Source organism: Cataglyphis hispanica, chromosome 18 (assembly GCF_021464435.1).
Source record: "Cataglyphis hispanica isolate Lineage 1 chromosome 18, ULB_Chis1_1.0, whole genome shotgun sequence".
NCBI classification, from domain to species: Eukaryota; Metazoa; Arthropoda; class Insecta; order Hymenoptera; family Formicidae; genus Cataglyphis; species Cataglyphis hispanica.
This window is the reverse complement of record NC_065971.1, coordinates 3,794,499-3,815,981: the sequence shown is the minus strand read 5'-3', so window position 1 is coordinate 3,815,981 and position 21,483 is coordinate 3,794,499. Positions and strand designations below refer to the sequence as shown.

At 34.4% G+C, this 21,483-nt stretch overlaps 2 protein-coding genes across 11 annotated transcripts; one reads left to right on the top strand and one right to left on the bottom strand.

Moving 5' to 3' along the window:
• Positions 1-9: 9 nt before the first annotated feature.
• Positions 10-2,545, top strand: LOC126856310 (transmembrane protein 256 homolog). 2 transcript variants are annotated; one of them, XM_050604722.1, is made up of 5 exons: positions 10-142; positions 331-489; positions 1,660-1,813; positions 1,895-2,016; positions 2,104-2,545. In XM_050604722.1, the coding sequence occupies exons 1-5, from the start codon at positions 92-94 to the stop codon at positions 2,245-2,247; spliced, it is 630 nt and encodes a 209-aa protein (XP_050460679.1). In that variant the 5' UTR covers positions 10-91; the 3' UTR covers positions 2,248-2,545. The 2 variants fall into 2 exon arrangements, with proteins under 2 accessions (XP_050460679.1, XP_050460678.1); XM_050604721.1 differs by having other exon boundaries at positions 331-507.
• Positions 2,546-2,999: 454 nt separating this feature from the next.
• On the bottom strand, positions 3,000-21,450 carry LOC126856236 (E3 ubiquitin-protein ligase TRIP12). Of its 9 annotated transcripts, none has more exons than XM_050604565.1 (25): positions 21,315-21,450; positions 17,246-17,581; positions 16,608-16,916; positions 15,294-15,380; positions 12,225-12,588; positions 11,838-12,019; positions 11,287-11,460; positions 10,822-11,198; positions 10,354-10,638; positions 9,879-10,259; positions 9,627-9,799; positions 9,367-9,541; positions 9,043-9,265; positions 8,689-8,929; positions 8,147-8,555; positions 7,800-7,988; positions 7,533-7,718; positions 7,237-7,428; positions 6,931-7,136; positions 6,263-6,685; positions 5,920-6,172; positions 5,605-5,850; positions 5,187-5,516; positions 4,770-5,088; positions 3,000-4,679 (listed from the first exon to the last, which is right to left on the bottom strand). In XM_050604565.1, exons 2-25 carry the CDS (start codon positions 17,550-17,552, stop codon positions 4,483-4,485), a joined length of 6,228 nt encoding a protein of 2,075 aa, XP_050460522.1. In that variant the 5' UTR covers positions 17,553-17,581; positions 21,315-21,450; the 3' UTR covers positions 3,000-4,482. The 9 variants fall into 9 exon arrangements, with proteins under 9 accessions (XP_050460522.1, XP_050460526.1, XP_050460519.1 ...); XM_050604569.1 differs by lacking the exon at positions 21,315-21,450 and adding an exon at positions 19,453-19,640; XM_050604562.1 differs by lacking the exon at positions 21,315-21,450 and adding an exon at positions 19,138-19,639.
• Between the last annotated feature and the right edge of the window lie 33 nt (positions 21,451-21,483).

The following is a 21,483-nucleotide window of genomic DNA, read 5'->3' as shown; positions in this document are numbered from 1 at the left end:
TGTATTGTGCAGCTAAACTTTTACATGTCGAGTCTTGGTCATGGTTCTATGAGCAGTATAGAGATAGAGTGTAGATTACGGAACAAAACCCATGCGTGCGCAAGCGTCAACTGATCTCGGCATATATTTTACTATAATAAAGGTATCATTAGGGTCTCTGTGCAATTATAAGAAAATCAGTTCTCATCTGTAGAACCTATTCCCTGTTCCTTATATTCCTTATGTGTTAAAAAATTAATATGCAATTTTCTATAAAATCAAAATAATAAAGTTTATTTATGTCTGCAACTGGGTTATTAGCATTTACAAAACCATTTATATGTTTCTTAGAAGGGTCCTATATTGCATCCAGCCCAAGCGCTCAAGTGCGAGCCTGCTGATGTCAGTCACGTGAACGGTGACGTGATTCACATAAGTGTCCAGCCGGTGGGATTTGTCCAACAAGCTTTATATTTTTGTATATACATATTGCTAGGCCAGTTATCGCCGGTAATTATAATCGAATGGGTTAGTGATATCCGATACGTTTATATATTTCAACGGTGAAGTTCCTTACAATGTATATTATGTATATTATTATTAATTTATTTTTGCGTGATTAATTTCGCATGATTCAACTGCTTTACGCTCCCAAGCAACGAAAGAGTCGTGTCATCGAGTGCATTTTTGCACAAGCGTGTTCTTGCACCGGACATCATACACCTGATTGTATGTAGCATATAAATTATACATCTTGCTTTGCTTTGTGTACAGTGACGCGCGACTAGAGATGGGTTTGCAGGACGCCGTGTATACGGCAGTCACCACACCGTTTAACGTAATTTATAAAACGAGTGTAGGAACTGCCTCGTATGCTTGGGGTGCGGCTTCATCGGTAAGCTGTTGCATTCCTCGATTTTTAATATCCTTGTGAAGGAATCTTGCGCTAATTTCCTCGATCGCCTACTAGACCCATTTCGCGTGGCATCAGACAATTGACTCTTTATAACAGTAATATGTATATGAAATAAGTATACTCGGACTTTTTATAGCGTATGTAAAAGAAAAAAAAAGAAATTTACAAGAGAAAACATAGACTGAAAAAAGTTGAAAAAAAGAACAACCTATTGTATAACTGAAAACAAAAAAAAAAAGGAAAAAGAAGACAGACTCAATTATATATTATCGGTAAAATTTGCATGCTTATTTGTATGCTAACATGTTACAGTTTATCACAAATGCAGTAAGTTTAAAATCAATGCTGTACTGATAACTTTGTCATTCGATTCAATTGATTTTTTCAATCTTTCTGTCATATGCATTAATCTTTGCCATTCAATGAAGATTTGCGTTTTTATGTTTGTCTATTAGAAAAGCAATGTCATGTTTATTGTGCTATTTTTCTTTTATATACATTTATATATAAATAATCTTAAATGTTTTACTTGTTTAACATCACTATTAATTGAATTTGATAATAATAATTAATAAAAGTAAATAAATGAAAACTTGATACATATCATTCAGCTTTAGTTATCTATTAAATTTGGTAAACTGTTAGTAGTTTTGAATATATTAATAATATGAAAATATATACTATTTGTATAGAGCATATAATTTTTTTACAAATATAAAGCATTTATAAGAGCTAATAATTTACTAATTATAATCTTTTTATAGGCGACAAATTACCTGGGTTTAAAACCAAAAATAAATCTTAATATGGCACCACCTGTACCTTTATGGAAATTAGCCGCTGCCAGTGGTCCCTATGTAAAATTTGCAGCTATCAGTGGTGCAGCAGCAGTCATTCTTGGTGCGGTTGGGTCCCACAGTAAGTGAATTACTCGGTAATCGCGTTTGTATTATTTCAAACTTGTGTGAATATAAGTTTTAAATGAAATTATTTTTGCAGGATATTACTCCAAGGATGAGGTAGGAAAGGAGCAACGTCGTATTTTTGAAACTGCAAATCGATATCATTTTATCCATACATTAGCCTTGTTGGGATTACCTTTATGCAAATTTCCAACTGTGGTGAATATTGCTATATCTATCTACAATTGTATTATATTACGTAAAAGATTACATTAATATAAAATTATTTCATGTGCATGTTTTCAGGCTGCTACATTCGTTCTGTCCGGAATCTTACTTTTTTGTGGTAGCTGTTATTATACAGCATTTACCGGTGATCGACGATTTAGTACAACAACTCCAATTGGAGGGTTCTGTTTCATATTAGCGTGGTGCAGTATGTTTTTTTAAATATAAGGGGATAAGTTTTCATATACACAAGAGTAAAACACTATAAATGAAACAAAAATCCAAGAAAAATATGTTGCATAAAAATGAATACAATATTTGCGAATATTAATATCATAAGAGTTAATATAAAAGAAAAGGGGGAAAAACAAAAAATTATAAGAATATAAGTTATGTAGAATAATTTTTTACAATGTAAGTATATATTGGTATTGGACATGTTTATGAGCCAATAATTATAAATTTGTTTTATTTTTGGAAGATATGTAAAAGAAAGTAAAAAAATATAATTTTACCATTATTTTTATCTTCCTTTAATTCCTTAGATCTTAGATAAAAAAGAATAACGTTTCTTTTATGTAATTTTCTTGATTCTTATATCTTATCCGATATATTTTAGAAGATACATTTCTTGAGCAAATTTATTATTATATATATTTATATTTATAAAACTTCTGTTTACAAAAAAAAATATTAATTTGAATAAAATAAAATTCATTTATACTAAATCCATATAAATATATCTTTTGTTTGATAATATTGATGACATAAGTTTGTGGATCGTGTATCCTGAATTGTTACATATTTCATAAGGATGTGTATTCAGTTTTCTTATATGTATTTTTTTCTTATTGATGAATCATTTCTTCGCAAAATATATGCACAAATTATCTCTGATCAAGAAAAATTAAGAAATTAAAAAATTATCATATAAATATATCGTTCACGTTTTAAAGCAAAAATAAAATATAACGTAAATCGTCAGTGTGTGGTATATTTTTAAAAAATGCAAATGTTACGTTTTGATTTATTAATAACAACATAAAGTAAATTGTAACTTCTGTTTTTCGTCGAATACTTCAAACGAGCCGATAATTCTGGAAAATACAACAAAATAGAGAAAACGCCGGCTGTCGCGTGTGCACGAGATCATATACATTATTTACGAAAATTCGCACCATAAATTGGAAACAAATGGTTTAGATAGATTGCTTCACATACTCTTCCTTTCTCATAATTTTTATATGGAATCCGCGTTTTTGTAACGATATAAAAAAGTAATGTACCTTGTATTATCCATTTGATACACCAACTTCACTCATTTTATATCTGTTCTATTTTGTATGATACAGTTCTCTTACATTTTCTGTTTTTTCATAAATACGACGATTTGTCTGTAAGTAAATGGATATCCGAATTTCCCTTCGGTTCATATATGTCATGACGGCGGTTCTGGCGATTCTGGTTGCACTCTCTTATACAGCTAAATAAAGTAATAATTGGACTAATTTATATCTAGAAAAAAATATCAAATAATATTAATAGATGTTACACATCGATTAAACTTAAATGTAGGAGTGTTGCGTAACATAATAATTCGCGCATTGCATTTTCGATCGTTGGAACTTAAACAGCAAACATGAAGAGATCGATTACAAAATAGAGAATAGCAGTCACTGTGTATATGTATCCGGAATATTAGGTTTGTTTTCAACATAAGACACGCGGTTGCACCCTCCCATCGCGGACGTGCGCGTTTCTTTACTGATTTTAGCTCGTGAATTTTCCGCGATCGTGGGACGCGAAATATTGGCGATGTATGGCGATGCTTTTAAATGCATCACTGATATAAAATTTACTTATGCTAGTAAACGTCCTCCCTCCCTCTCTTTTTCTCTCTCGGGCTATATTATATTTAGTTAGTATAGTGTTTCATAGCAATATTATTTCTTGTTACTATCATATAAAGTATTTATATCGACTTGCGTATATTAAACTATATTTACAATCTTTTTCTTTTTTTTTTATTGTAACACATTGAAGATAAGTTTTTCCCCCTAAAACGAGGTCGCTCGCAAGCAACATGATTCTTAGCGCCGCGAAAGAATAAACTCACGCGGTTTGGTTAATAATTATGCAGCTTTGCACTTTTCTTCCTGGTCAAAGTATATCACAATCCAAATATCGGTAGATAAAGAGATATAAACACCAAAAAAAAAAGAATTATTCCAATATATAGCATTTTACGAGAAATGAGAAAAAAGAATACCTTCATAAGAGAATTCATATAAAGAATAAAACCATTGTCACTGGATTTGCTCGCTCGTTGAAAGTGCGCGTAATTTCACATAGACCTTAAATACAGTTCGGATAATTCTTTCGGTCTGAATAATGTAAAAGTAATACAAGAGACAATGTAATAAAGGAGAAAAAATGACGCGCCGATCTCCACCGTTTCTAGGAGAGATGGAACGAGTGTTGACCCTCTTGCGCAGCTATCCGCAACTTTTCCCGCATTATTTCCAAAGTAGTATAATCAGGCAGTTTTAGGTAGTTTACGCAAGTCATTACTGATGGTAAAAAATCATCGGTCTTCATAGATGGATCGAAAGTCTTGCGCACTATTGTTAATGGAGGTGTCAAGCTCTTGAAACCTATAAAAAAAAAATTAAACGTGTGAATTTCATTGTGTGACTCATTATGACAAAGACAAATGAAAAATAAAAAAGCCAAAGTATATCTACCTCCAACGGGCAAACGTGGCGAACCAGTAACGAACTGAATGAATTGTCGCTGCTCCTCACTATTGTATTTGGACATAACTTCGAATAGAAAACGAATGGCGCGCGAGTCAGGTGTGTAGCCATGATCGGTCCTACAACATTCTGCAAGAGTTTTCATGTCCCATTGTCCGCCGGTTTGTGCGTGCCCACAGAACACTGCCTCTAACTCCTCCGGAAAGAATAGTCTCAATTGCGACGGAGGGAATACAGATTCGAAACCTTCCCGGAATGCTTCCATTTGTCTAAATACTCCTTCGTATAAGAACCAATGTACTACCAACTGAAATTTAAAGAAATTGCATGAATATGTAATATTTTTAGTACGATACCGGCTAAGAAAAGCGTCGTCAATGTACCACTACATTATCATAAACTTACCTTAATATATTGATCCAAATTATGAATAGTAACAGATATTTCACTGCCACCTTTTCTCAATTCAATATTCTCATAACCTGGCAGTTCAAACACAAGACCCAGATCGGAAATTGGGCATGTGTCTAAGTCGAGCGTCTCGATTAATTGCACTTTTTCGTGCGGTCGTAATGTTTGATCTTTTTCTGTAGCGTCTTTTCTCCTCACAACCTCTTGAAGTTTACTGAGAGTACGATGCACGTCGGGACAAACATGTGCCAAATCTGCTAATGTGAGCGTATGCTCTTCTCCCAGCAACCAACGATAGAAAGTTAAACTAAATGGCAAATCCAACTAAAATGAGAAAAGATTAAATACATTACATAAAAAAATTAAAAAAAATTTGTTGCAAAAAACTTTGCAGATTAATAACGATTTTTACCATTCTGGAGTCATATATCGCCTTCGCCATAAATTTCCCAAGAAATTTGAACTTGGTTTTCAATTTCGCTAGATGAGATACTTTAGTATTCCATGGAATCGGCGTTGGGAAGAGACCGTGTGCAGAATTAACGTATCCATTTTCAGTAGGATTAGAACTACCATGCCATAGATCTAAATCGGCGCGTTGTAGTTCCTTGGAGACTAGAGCGTAAAATTCCAAAGTTGGACCAAGACCGGTACCAACCTGTAATATACAAATACCAGATTAGAAACATGTAATAAGATTTGATGAAAGCATGTAAAAGTAATTAACCTCATTGACATATTGCACTTCAAGTAGAGCCTTGTTAGAGGCCAAGTCTTGAATCACTTGTTCAGCTTGTTTAAGGATATCTGTTCTGGAGATAGTTCTCTTCCTTCGTTCTAAACGTGGCGTAACACGTTCTTGGCTATCCGAACCCGAAAGTTCCGGAGCAGAATCCAAGAGACGTTGCAAAGCTCTGTCTCGATCGAATGATGTCGCGTACAACAGTAGCTGCCTCGTCTCAAACGGAAAGAGGAAAGGACTGAAATAAAATCATTCAAGAATTATAAATAAATTCTAAATTATAAACAATGAAATGGATTATAAAAAATTGATCTACCATTCTACTAACCAGACAGTCGCGATCTGTTGTAACCAAGATGGTAAATTTCCGGTCATGATCACCAGCGGATCTTGCAACTGTCTACTAGCTTTTGCAGCAATCTTATTGTTGATAAAATCCTGAGGCGACAGTAAGCTCATGCTCTTCAAATGAGGAAATAGTATGCCCCAGTGACGATTGAGAGCGTGCAAAAGCCGCAACAGACACAATCCATCAAGGGAAGCGTCCGTGATAGTTACTGTAGGTGGTAAAGTGGGAGATAGATATGGCGCGAGCGGACAATGCTGTGGCGGAACAGTGCCTTCTAACCAGAGACTATCTTCTTTTCTCTTCGAACTAATCTTTGTACTTTTTCCCTTGCCCTTTCTACTATTACCCTGTGAACTCGATCCTGATTTTGGAGAAGTTGCGGCATCCTCTTCCGGTACAGGTCTGTGAATTAGAAATATATAAGTATAAAGAAGTATGTATATAAAAATATATAAAAAAATTATATATTCTTTTGCTAAGCATAAATATTATTATGGATAAGCTAAGGTTATGTTTATAAAAACTCTCAATAAAGCAAAATAAAGAAAAATTATATGGCACTTCAATTTTGAGAATAAATTGATATAATATTGATATAATATTGCAAACAAAACTGTGCATGTCTATTTTAGAAGATTTAAGAATACCTATAGTATATCGTGTGGGTTTGCACCCATACCGCATCGTGTCCTAATGGCGGTTCACTATCGGCCTCTGCCTCGGAATGATCCACTCCGGAACATCCAAATTGCCTGACCGCTTGATAAACCGTCATATTGAAGGGTAAAACTATATCACCAATTAAAAATTGAAGTTTATGTTTAGGCGGTCCCTGACTTATCACAACTGCCGCCTTGAAAAAAAGCAAGAGATAATCATAAATATTTTGTTAAGATTGTCGATTCTTTACAATATAATCGTGAAAAAAAAAATATATATATATATATATATACCAGAGTATCATCAATATCGTCCTCGCTGTTATCGTCGTCGCTGACCATTGAGTCAGCGTCGCGTATTCTACCATATCCACGTACCATCAAATAACGTTCGATTGCCTGAACTAAGGCAAGCGGATCTATTTTCACAGTACCACCTTTCCACTGTTTCAAGTTATTACAGTCTGGATGCCGTTGAAGATTACACTACACAAGTCGATAAAACGTTGTCAACGTAATCACGTTCATACTGTGATGTTCAAAACAATGAATCCATTTTTAGAGATAGCTAAATTTCATAAAGCAATTACCTTAAGTTGATGCGTGTTGAAAAATTTGAGAGCACTGGTACCTCCGCGACCAGCGCCAGAACCCGCAGGTAAGTCGTGGACCTTCACCGGGAATTGTTCAAGCTGTGCAACGCAACTGTTCAACTTGGTTACTAAAGCACCAAACGCTCCAGGATGGAGATCCATAATATCGTTGTTCTGTTGCATCTGGATAAAATATTACAATTATGCATACATATATTTAAAACAGAATTATCAGACAAGTATGAAAAGATTAATGCTGCTTACAGTGGACTCTGCAAACAATTTCCAAAACATACGAAGGCGGTCATAGCGATTGCCCGGCGCATCTATGGTAGTGAGGTAGTTTAGCAGAGCTTTGATAAGACCACTGTAATTCATTTCAAAGGGCGATATATCACTTTCGAGAACTATATCTCGTAATTCCGTTAACGCTGATAACATTTCATCCAATTCCTGCGAATAATAAATTATTCAAGTGCAAATTATATAAATTAATAGAGATGCATAAATTGAAATAATGTGTATATTATTGTCACTAACACACATGAAACATGAAATGTAAGTACATTAATATATTTATATAATATGTATATTTTGTGCAATGTATTTACGTTTGATTGCAATCGCTGTATCGCAGCAGTCAATCGAGCGAGAACCGTTAGAGCGGGATGCGAACAAGGTGCGTCATCCTGATATCTTGCCAGGAATTGGGCTGCTTGCTCGCGCACCCACGTCTTTGCCTTGTCCCGATTTCCACCGGTTAAGCTCGGATTACTCGGTGGTTTCGACAAATTCGTGGATGAACTCGAGTCTCTTTTGTCGCCGCTAGTGCTGGACGAGGACGATTTTCGGCCCCATTTGGCCGGATTAAGATTTCCTAGAAAACGATTGTTTTTCGGAGTGAAACCGGTGAACAGGGACTCTGGCTGTTGCGTTTGCTGTGGCGTAGTAGTGCCAGCTAATCTTGAGAAACGACCCTTTTTATTTTGTCGTTTTTTCTTCAGTACATCACCGATCCTTCTATAATAAGTAAAAACGTTTGATTCATAAGTATATGTGTATAATAATATAATACAAGATTTACAAATAATAAAGTTAAAATTAAAAAATTAAAAAATAATAAAATTATCAGTAAAAAAAATTTTATACTAACAGGTGAGCACTTTGTGGTGTATTTGATTCTTCTACGCTACTGTTTAACTCCGTTCTATGTGGTTCCAACGAAGCACTGATATTTGGTTTATATTGGCATGATGATGCAATTGTGCCAAACAATATGTTGCCATTCGAAGATGGAGAGACAACTGGAGATGTGGCACTACTAGAAGACAACATTGCGGTGGAAGAAAGTGGTGTATTAGACGGACCTGGCTGTGGGCTTGGTAATGATGTACCTAAATGCAACATAAAATGATACAATATATTTATTGTATATATTGTATTTTGAATTAAATGTATCGGAAACGAAAATAAAAAAGGTGCTAATTTATTAGATAAAGTAATTTACCAGAAGGGCACTTGGGTGGTGAAACACCAAGAGGTACTTCGGGATCTGCTAATTGACGAACTTGATGTAGTACGCCCTCACGATGAAAATGAACTCCAAATACTTGCGGCAATCTCTTCATCAAGATACTCGCCATTTGAAGAGCTCCAATAACTATACGCAAATCTTGTGACGCTAACATACCAGCTATATGAGACGAGACCACTTGATTTTTTAGAACATCCTGTATATATAAAAAAAATATATATATTGCAGAGAAAGTACACATTGTAAATATTATCAAGTATAACTATAAGTACTATCTCATTTAATATTTTATTTCACCTTAAGCAAGTCGGTTGAAGCATAATACACCATACGAAGAAGAGCTCGAAGACATTTGCATTTTACAGCAGGCCCAGCTGAGCTACTATAAACTTCATAAAGTACAGAAAATAAAGTTCGAATAAAAGACACTAGCCATTCGTTTGTTTCGATTACCGGAGGCACAACATCCATACTGCAATCAATGACAAAATAATTACATTAACACATGTTTGTAGTTTTAAGTGAATTGCAAAGTTCTATCAAAATATAATTTATACCTAGATGAGCAAGTAGGACTTTTTCCCTCTGTGGGATTGGCGTTTACTCTGCGAAATATACTTCTTGCCATTCCTATATCCTCATTAATTTGCTTCATCACAGTCAGATCTATAGTGTAAGTTCGTCCTAAAGAGGAAAGGCATATTTCGTCTTCGCCATTTTGGAACGCCATCTGAAATAATATGTACAATTAATGCTTTGTACTTAGCGATTGATTAATGTACTCATACATTACAATCGTAGAAAATCACCTCAATAATTCTAGAATCTATAGTACTGAATGGATGAGAACATTGTCTCTCGTCGCGCCATTCCCATTGAACAGTCTCCTGTTGATTGCTGGTCCTTTCGAGTAAACTATTTACACTGAATATTCCATCTGTTGGTAATGAAGGCATAAGTTCTTCGATTAAACACGTAATTTCGAACCATTCCTGCGGTGTACGCGGTACCAACTCGACATCTTCCGTTTTCACTTCGAGAGATCCAGTTAAAAGATAACTTAATGTGAAAGCTATATTTTGTTGCAACAATAGCTGTGCCAAATCGGGACAGCGATTCGATATCACAGAGAGCATTCGTAATACAGTTATGAAATTGTTAGTGCTGTTAACCGGTGGCGTAATCATAAGCTATAATAAAAAGATATGGAATAATGTATTATAAATAAAACCCAAAAATTATTCCAATAATAAATATATTTAACTGTATTAATGTAACACGTACCAGCTGTTGCAAATTCTGTAAGAGTTCGGCATTGATAATTTTATGCAACATCATGGGATCATGTTGGAAACTGTCAACTAATCGACTGAATGCTTGACACACACACTCGACACTTTTCTTATCTTGATTCGTCAATCTGCTTGTTAATAATGGTAAACTATCCACTACCAAGTGAAAATCATCAGGATGAAGATTTTGACAGCAGTTTGCGGTAATCGTTAATGCTGCACGTTGTGCCGTAATGTTGAAGAAGTCAACGAATTTTAAACAGGCTGACACCCCACCCTAAAAATAAAAAAAATAATTGCAACAATTTTAAAATTCACTCAAAATTAGTCACATGTTATGAAAAGTCGTCTCGATTATAAAATATTAGATGTAAAACGGCATAAAATGTTTTTCTTATTCTTATTTTACTTAATTTCTTAACTCAAAATTTAAAATATCTTTTTTACAGTGAATACATACCGCATGTAAAATTGTCTTGCTATGCCTGCGTGACAACATGGCTAATGCTGTCAGACATTGTTCAGCTACATCCATGCATTCGATCGATTCGAGCTTTTGCAAGAACACCGGAACCGCATCCACTACAACAGTTGATGATCGTGGCAATGCTTCCATCATGTACGTGAGAGCACGACACGCGTGGGTCATTATTGCAAAATTATGCTCAATTCCCAATAAATTAATTAAAGCTGCAACCACTTGCTTAACAGGAAAACCAGTTAAAGTATCTTCGTTGCCCATTACAAGGATCTCGCCCATATTCATAACAGCCTGTAATTGTTCTCCCTCATCCTCGACAGCTTGTAAACCAGCTAACAATTGTTGGGCCTTGGCAGCTAAATAAAAATTGTTAATTTAAAAATTGATATAAACAAAAATTTCAAAATATTTCAGTAAGTGCAGATCACACATGATACATCATACCAGAACTTGCACCCATGCTTCTATTAAGTAAGTGTTGCATCCGCGGTCCTAATGCACCAAATACATGCGGTGGTAATCCTCTGGCTTCCAACAAAGCTTGTAATCGTCCGACTTCTCCATCATCACTTTCACTATCACCGGTTGTTCCTGACATTCCAGATGGTCCTCCACTGACTTCATAAGTAAAGAGAAAAAAATTGATATTTAATTTTACAATCGCGTTTGATATAACAAATTAAATATATTTTAGCTTTTTGCAAACAGATGGCAAGCTAAACTTAATGCACATCATAATTTTTTTACATAAGAATTTATTAATTAATAAAAACATTAGAGTAGCTAATATGTGCTCTGACTACAAAGAATTAAATTAATATTATATCTATATGATAAAAAATTTATCAAATTTATTTTTATTTCTTTATGCCGATTGATTGTCAGATAAACAATTGCTGCAAAAAAGAGCTAATTAATAACTAATCGATATATCCAAAACTTTTCGTTGAACGTAATATCAATTTTAAGCTTATATATTAATGATGATATTTAACCTGTGGCAGATGTAGCAGTTGACGCCGACTCCTCCTCACCTGTGGTTGAAATTAACTGATTGCTAGGAATCGAGGATGATACTGACGTAGCGCTGATAGAATCATTGCCTGACATTACACCACTCAATCCTCCGGAGCCACTTTCAACCACCGGCTTCCTCACGCGCGATGAGGAGCGATGTCTGTAACATGACGTATCAACCACGTATTATTATTATTATTATTATTATTATTATTATTATTATTATTATTATTATTATTATTTTTGCTTTAACTAATTATATTATGTTTTTACTAATTACACTAGTTACAAATCTCGTCGCTAAGTTTACAATTAAATTAAAAAAAAAAAAAAAGATTTTGATAAATATCCATGCGATTAATTACCTAGAACTCGAGCAGGCACCCGTTGTAGAATCTTTTTTATGATGTTTCCCTGAAGTCTTGTTGCTCGATGGCAGTTCCTTAGGTTGTTCGCCGGAAGCTTTCGCGCGGGAACGTAGCAGGTGCTTATGTGTAGAATGAGGGTGTGCAGGGTTGGCAGAAGCGGTGGCAGACACAGGTGGATTGGCAGTAGCCGTCGACGCGATGCCACTCGTGCCTGCCCCGTCATGTGCCAACGCCCCCCCACCACTCTCTACAGAGTTACTTGCTGCGTTACCCACTCTGATGCTGGACTTGACACCCAGAACTTGACTACTCGTACTGCTACTCGTTGCACTACAGGCCGCTCCGCCGTGAGATTTCGAATCTAAAATATCCAAATGTCATACAATCATTGAGATACATAGGGCAAAGGTCGAGATTCGTTTTATGTGACCATTTAACTGCGCACAGATTTTCATTGTTATACAGATGTCAACATGACTTTATATGTAACATTTTTAATATTTACATTTTTATGCGTCATACGTATGTAAAACATTTTTCGAAAAAAAGGAAATGTAAATCTTGTTGTGAGTACATAATTGCAAAAATCAAACATTTTCGCAAGTTTGATAATTAAGTGATGTGTGATTTCTATCATAATGTTTCATGCAATTTTATATACAATTCTTTATCCATTCGGTAGAAATAAGTATCTATTTGATCGCATTTAAAACTAAATAATTTTATATTAATTTTTTTGTATAAAATTGTTTAGCTCCACTTCTTTAAATAGCTTCGTGCGATTAGCACAAATGTTGTTTTTCCTAAGACACAGAAGTTAAAGATCGCGACACTGATTGTAAAATGAATATTGTAATATTGTTTAAATGCCACGATATAGATAACTATATCAGATAAAATATAAAAATTACTCAAAAATAATGCTTCTTTTTTAAACGACTTTGATTCTAATAGTTTTTAATTTCACACATATATGGCTTATACACACATATAGCAGGGAAAAAATTTTACAAATTTTCTCCGTTACTTGAGTGGAAAAATATTCTTTGTTTCGTCTATCAGGTAGTGAATTAAATAAAAGTTCTCAACGATTCTAATTTTAGGTACTCGAGTCTGATACCATTTTCAGTGGGTTTCTTTTTTGTAGAATTATCTGCAATGTAAAGACTATGGAAAATATCTTTGCCCTCACAAATTTCCAGGATTTAAGGAATTCCATTTTTGGGGCTGTTACAAATGCAGTAAAAAAGAACATGTCATGACAAGTATAAAAGGAGTTGGACCATTTTTTATCACATTAAGAATTTGTAAACTCAAAAATTAAATTATCCTCTCATTGAAATATATATTTGTAAATTTTAAAAACAATTGAGAATCAAAATTCATTTATAAAAACATTATTTTTAAACAATATTATTTAATTTTTTTATTTTAAAATTCAATTAGTAAAATATATTAATTTGAATATATTAAAAAACCGATAAACAGAGAATATGTTTAACTTATTGAGATTCTTTAAATATAATGAAGTACATAAAGTACCTGAAGAATATTTTCTATACATCCTTTATAGATTATTAATATATATAATTAATTCTTGTTAAACAAAATATAACAAAGTACATATTGCTTCACATAAATTTCAAATTTCATAAGCCAATTTCTCAGTAACTATAGAAGAGAAGAGATTAATGATTACATGTGATAAAATTATCTGAGAGATACTATATACAATAGAGTTACTATATACAATAAAAATCAGTTTTCATACAAGATAAAAGTTTCCCTGTTAATATAAAAATCAACATAAAGAAAAAAAGAAAAGACTTTGATTTATAATCAAATACAATATTTTGCTGATTACATTTATAAATGTGTATTTGTGTATGTATTTATTATTTATATTTAATCATTTCTATTGACTATTGTGAATGAGACATCAGAATATATACCTCATGGATTTATACATAGAATAATTATATGACAAAAAATGACATATTAACAGCATCTCTGGTAAAAGTTGAACACATTATCTCAAGAATAAAACGTTTACATTAAAAAATTCAGAAAACTAAATACAAAATTTCAGTAAAGAACATCACAAAATTTTTAAATATTGATTACAGGTATTTATATAATTGTATTATTTAAATATAATGTTTCAAATCTATCTCGCAGTTTCTCTTTTATAGATTCTTTCTAAAATTCGAAGCAGTTAAGATATAAACTGATATTCCATTAAAAATTTGACTTATAAAAAAATTAACAATATTCATTTTAAAGAGCATACATATTCATTTTTCTTAGTTTATGATATTGTCTACATGACATAATTAATTTGGAAATATTAATGAAGTTGAATCTATAATTTTGTAAAAAATATTAGATTATAAAAAATTATTTTTTAATATTAAATGAAAAAACGTATATGTGTAACATACAAAAACTTAAACAATGTTTTTTTATATATCACAATAATTTTTTTTATATTTTATTTAATCCTTCTGAAAGAACTATCTATAATCTATAATATTCTGTACCATATGTTTATAGATAACTTGACGAAAATGTTTGTATAGTTTATAAATTTTAGTATAATATTTATCGAGATAATATTATAGCAAATATTAAAATATATCATTAATTTTTTTATATATATTCAATTGTAAAAACTATTAAAATGATATAATTTTGTTATATATACGTAATAAAAATTAAAAAAGATTTAAAAAATTTCGGTTTTTAATGTCAAAAATTAAATCTTGACGATGTTTTTAAATCTCATAATAAGTATCAAATTTAATAAAATATAAATTGAAATTGTAAATTTTTTTTTCTCTCTAAATATATTTACATATAACTAATATCATGCATAAATGAGCTTGATACACAAGAATTTTACCTGATATTAGGTATATAGTAAATGATGATGCTTGCATATGGATGTAGGGAACAAATTCAGAATGGAGTTCAATGATTCTGATATTCGTTTAAGCTACTCGCATTTTTGTAAGAGAACATAAGGGGAAGAAAATGTAGTACAAAGTGTGTACTCCTTAAGCTTACCTTCTTGATGGTAGGTTTGTGTTGATATTGGAAAAAGTGCTTTGACAGCAGACACAAATCCTTCCAGACATTCGCTCATCCTCTGGCCTAATGATACAGTCTGATCTATGACTCTTATTTTGATAATGTTTGCATTTTCTAAATTTTATTATATTCCTATCTCTTGAAACATTTTCACTTTTATTGATGTGTGTCTCTTAACAGTCTCATCATTCTTTTTCGTTTACATAATTACATATAACACTTTGTCATAATACTGACTGATCACATTAGATCAAAACTCGTAATATAGTGTATGAATTCGCACAAATTCTCATTAATCAAAATTGGAAAATTTAGTCTTATATATAGAAAAAAGAATTTCAGTATTGTTTTTTTTATACTGCATCATATTTAAAAATTGATTTCACATAACTCTGTTAATAAGTTAGCGAACAAGTAGAGATGTAACAAACATGTAGATGTGTTAATATAAAGATATAAGATAACTTTATAAAGAGCTTCTTGTTGGGATTTATGTAAGCTAAAAGCTACCTAACTAAGCAATTTATTCTTTCTTCTTTGTATATGCATTGTTGAAAAAATTACCTAACAAATTACACACACTCACACACATATGTATTTATCTCATCCTTTTTCTATAGCATTAAATACAACAAAAAAAAAATCCTTTTAAACTAACAAAACAATTAATACGACTTAAACATAATATATATGTCATTAACTAAAATTTTTAAAAAGTTACTTTTTTTATCAAATAATATTTGTTATAAATTATTCACAGTTTGTTAGTTTAATTTTTTTCCTTCATATGTAAAAATTTAATATACATCAAAATTTGAAGTATTTATTTATTTATATATTTATTAAGATTCAAGAGCTGTCTAATTAATTGTAAGTGTGAGCGAGCGAGCAGTCGCTCACATTATTCTTATTCATCTTCTGCTTGTTCGCTTGTATGATATCATAAATAAATTGTAGACAGCTCAAGTTTAAATTATAGAAAAATATCTCTTTTATCATTAAAATATTTCTAAAAAATTAAGAAAACAAATATACATATATACATATATATATATATATATATATATATATATATATACACAAAATAAATAAAATATTATATAAAAAATAAATATTGATTTATACAAATATATAAAATTCAAGAATATTATATTTTGTTATCAGTTTTATGAGTTTTTCTCTCAATGTAATTAATGTAAGTAATCTCAAAACAGAATTGTATCTTCACACAAATCACACACATCACATCTTGCAATTGATAATACCACAAATAGAGAAATATTCACTAACCTCCTCTTCCTCTCGATGTAGATGGATGACTAGTGATTGGTGTCGCACTCGATGAAGCTACCAAGTTGCTGTAGGTATTTGTTTTCCGGCTACTGTATCCACTAGGCAGTGACAGATCGTAACTGCTAGTTCCTTGTGTCAATGCTTGCGGATTTTGTGGTGTACGAGAACGAGTCCGCGATGCCACACAATCAGTAGCTGTTAAATTTAATTCTGGTAAATTCGTCCTAGCTGCACTACGCACCCTTGTACTGCTACCACTATTATAACTGGCTTGATGAATCTTATGATGTGATCTCCAGTCAGTATCTGTATAGCAATATTTCAATATGGTCACTAATACTATCACATATTGCAATTTAGTGATAATTTAATTGCAATTTCACAATAAAGGAAAAAAATATAGTTTTAGAAACTTAAAGTGTAACAAAAACAAAGTGTAACAAAAAATTGAAGTAAGAAATTCACTTATATACTATCATGTAATAATGGACAAAAATTAGCCAAAATTGTACAATAGTATTATAATATTTAAATTGATGATAATAATGTAAAAAAAAAAAGAGACAGTAAGAGTAATAAAATATTATTATGTATATTATATGGATATTCTGATTGAATTATAAATATACAATTACCTGGATAAGATTCTAAGCCACTTCCATGATTTCTTCGTTCACCTCTGATTCTGCCTTCCCCTTTGGAAGAATCAATCAAATGTGTGTGCGCTGTATTACTGTCAACTTGGGATGTTTGTAGATCGCCAGTGGTCTGTCTACGCCTTTTCTCTTCCACTGTATCTGAGATTGTACCAGTATTTTGTCGTTTCCTGTAACCACTAGAGCCACTACTAGAGCCTTTCCCCCTAAGTTTAGAGGTGTCTGCTGAAGCACTGGCCTTCTCTACAGACCCCCCTGATGACAACTGATCTTGTTGATCTGCCATAGATTAATCGACTCATGCCACTATTCTGTCTGCAATAAAAGAATAAAATGCATAATCTTTAATATATAAATATACCAATTATTAATTATTAAATAAATATAGCAATTTTTCTATTTGTGTTTACATACAATTATAATTATAGTATTTAAAAGAGATGTATGCAATAAATAATTTAGATAGCTAAAAAATTTCTAACAGATTTTGATAAATTTAATTTAGTTTTTCACTAATTTCATAAAAAAGTCGAAATAAAATAATATCTGTAAAAATAATATTTGACACAATAATTAAATATTAATTTTCCTAATTGATTTTTTTAAATATATTTTAGAATAGATATTTCTCTTTTTCTCCAAACATAAAATAGATGAAAAAGTGTCGGGCCGATTAGGTATTCAATCAGTTGTAAATTATCATGTAACGTCTCTCTATGTCCATGCAAATGTGTGTAATAATAAAAACAACACAATAAAAGAGAACACGTCATTAAAAATGAAATCGGTCGGTATAGACTGCGACGGAACAAGAGTTTCCTTATTCGAGCAGCCTTCTCTTTATTGGAGGAAAATATTAACAATGCTATCGCTCACACACGAAGCGAGTATTTACTTTCGATTATCGCTCGCATACGAAATCCAACAAAGTCGCACGTTCGCGAACAGAGATACAGAATAGAAGTTCACGATGGTCAGGTGTTCGCGTTTAAATGAGCGCACAATAGGAATTAAATGCCCGTCGACGCGAGATGATTTCGTCGTCGCTGAATTCACGATCTCTAAGGCTGCTACAACAAATGTTGAACTGGATAGCAGCAACACGACGCTCGCAGCGATATCGATAGCGCGATTTCTACCAAAAAGAAAAGAAAAAAAAAAAAACATGCCTTGACGCGAGCCATATGCGCTCAGATAACAAGAGCGTGACTAAATAAAACGGTCGCGATACGCAATTAATGTTTCTCCCCCGCGCCACGTTGAAGGAGATAGTAACGAACCGAGAATCATAACAAACAGTACGCGACTGCTAGCTGGCTGGCTGGATGACTGATTATTCCGTCCACCCGATATCACTGGCTAACGCGGAATCGTGCCGTTGACATGACGGCGAGAGTCCCTTGCTCCTTTTTAGTTCGGCCTGGGTGATTACTCAGTCGCGACAAAGCACGCGATAAAGGCACAAGTCAGCGATCTCTCGAGTAGAGAGCTTCGAACTCAGATATTCCGAAACTCTGAATTCGTAGCGTAACAAAGACTCGCGAGCGAGCCACCATTTGCTCACGATCGAGTAATGGAGGACGAGGTTTCTCTCCTCGTCCTACTCGCACACGCTCTCCTCTCTCGCTCGCTGTGACCTCAGGTTGAAGTCCTCCAAAAAAGAGAGAAGCCCCCCCTCCTCCCCTTCTTCTTTACCCTTATCCCTTATGTCCTCCCGTCCTCGCGACTCCTCTTCCCTTCCTCTCTCTCGTCTGCCCTTCCTTCCCACCCACTCACTCATTCGCTCCGCACACTCTTTTCGATGCTTTCGTCAGGGACTCTTTTCGAAAACATTCGTTAATCCGAGTATGTGTGTATGCGTGCGTATATACCTTTACCTGAATGTGGGAATAACATGCCCAGAGCATCGCGACGACCGGGTTATCTTCTCTCGGCTTGGTGGAACGCGAGACAAGGAGGACACCTTCGTTCCCCTTCGTTTTATTGTTGCATACGGATACACACGCACGCACGCACGCATGCACGCACGTAACGAAAGATTGAGGGAACGGCGAGCATAGATATCGAGAGCGTTCGTGGCTATGTCCGCGCACGGCGCACGAGAATAAAACTTACACACACCACCGATTATAAATAAAAAACAAACAAACAAGACGAAACAACACAGCGAACGAACCAAGACGCACTGAAGGCGAATCGACGGAATGCGACGGCGACTGTCGAAGTCTCGGGTTGGTTAGGACTGGGTGCCCGCAGGACGCTCCGCCCCCGTCGCCAATGTCACACGCCAGCGAAGCGAGCTAGCTCGCAACGCACGGGCGCACGCACGCACGGAGCAAGCAGGCAGAGGCACGCACACGCTCACGCACGCACGCATGTACGATGGAGAAACGACGGAGAAGCCAGTTATCTATCTCCGTTACATTCGGAGAACCTACCGCTCGGGGAGAAATTCCATCGTGCGCATGCGGGAACCTGTGCGACTAATCACGTGACTATGTTTGACAGACTCGTACTTAGACGCGCGACATGACGCAATCTGTTTGTAGGGGTGCACATAACGATTTTTTTTTGTCGTTTAAACTGATATTACATGCCAGATGTGAATATTAATTTTCATTAATTTTGAAGAAATTTGTTGGTTACCAAGTTTGCCAATAACTCTATTGAGCTATATGAACTAATACAGAAAACAAATTATTTATCTCGTCGTACGATACCAGGAAAGGTACTTGCACGATTTCTAATGGGCTGCAATAAGATAATAGAAACTTTAAATAAAATAGATATACAATTATTTCACCCCGCATTTAACGACACCTCTTGTTGCGCATGCGCAAGATTTCTCCCTCGATTTAGTAATACTGTCCGCCGTTACTGATGGCCAGCTCGGCGCGAACGGCCATCTTGCTCGGCCGTTTTTTAAATCTTTATTTTCACCACGAGTCGCAAAAATTGGCCCGATAATGAACGAGTTTGCTTACGTAAATTGAGCTTTTCCGAAATAATTAAAATGATGATATATTCCGCATGCATTACTATACCTTTTGCAATCGATTTATCGAATTCTCCGTCGTAAAAAAATATTGCACGTAGAAAAAAAAGAATATATATGTTATATGTGCGACGTGTTTACCTCTCACGTATCTCTCGCGCACTTGCCGTTTATGTAACGCACGTTTATGTATTTACTGTGGACGTGCGCGTTATCGCCAACGGAAATTGATGACGCTCGCGTAAAATAATTTGTCATCGCATTCACCTTTACGGCGTCGAAGAGTAAATCGCAAATCGTCGTCACTGATTACCTATCGCTGTTTACTCGATATGACTCGAAATAATATATGGCTCGCAAGATGCACATCACTTTGAATTTACTAACGAGTAAATTACTTTCAAGCTCGAATCGCCGAAAAAAAAATGTCAACGATCGTGTAATCCGTGCGAGAGAGACGGTCACTTGAAAATCTCGAAATTTTCAAACCGAATAAAAAACGCTCGTATATCTCGAACGATAAAACTTTATCTATTGCCTTTCGAGGACCGTACGCTTTAGAGATTCGCTTCTGTAAAATGACGCGACGCGTTTACATAAAACACGTTCGCTCGTCTTTCAAGGTCTAATTGATCGTACGCGTATTCGAACCGATCGAAATTGTATGCGCCACTGCGACGGTGTGGAATTACACGGATATACGCAAGACGCGATGAGGGCTTGTTGCGTCGCGTCTCGCATAAGAGGAACGGCAAAAAAAAGGGAAAATAATAAAGCGAGAAAACGTCTCGCGTTTATCGCGTAACAGATGTCAGATTACGATCGCTTCGATCTCGGATATGCGGATATACAATTGGCTGAAAAAACGCATTTGATGACGGCCAATTGGCCGTTAATAAGCGATGTCAAAATCTCCGAGAGATGTCAAAACAGCTTGCCTTGAGATCAGCTGTCCGATCGGTCGCGTTCTTCCGTCGCATGCGACACACGATCGACCGACACGGTCCTGTAACCGGCCCTTTGTCAGCGTATGAGATAAACGTTCTTACTCACCGCAAAAAGGGAGCTCCTCCCTGGAAGTCGGACTCCAGTTACGCAATGCGATGCGCGAGGGGACACGTGAAAATACAGAGTGAGCTGTCAAGTCGATCCGTTTGCGTCGTCTGCTACCGCGAGATATCTCGACCCGAATGATTAGTGATTACAGATGACGCGCATAGTG

Coding starts and splice junctions, on each gene's coding strand:
- LOC126856236 (XM_050604565.1), bottom strand. CDS start 17,552: ATGGCAGATCAACAAGATCAGTTGTCATCAGGGGGGTCTGTAGAGAAG. Junction 15,381..16,607: donor TACATCGAGAGGAAGAGGAG/GTTAGTGAATAT, acceptor CTGTATCATTAG/GCCAGAGGATGAGCGAATGT. Junction 9,800..9,878: donor TAGATTCTAGAATTATTGAG/GTGATTTTCTAC, acceptor ATATTATTTCAG/ATGGCGTTCCAAAATGGCGA.
- LOC126856310 (XM_050604721.1), top strand. CDS start 92: ATGCGTGCGCAAGCGTCAACTGATCTCGGCATATATTTTACTATAATA. Junction 1,814..1,894: donor TGGTGCGGTTGGGTCCCACA/GTAAGTGAATTA, acceptor TTATTTTTGCAG/GATATTACTCCAAGGATGAG. Junction 2,017..2,103: donor TATGCAAATTTCCAACTGTG/GTGAATATTGCT, acceptor GCATGTTTTCAG/GCTGCTACATTCGTTCTGTC.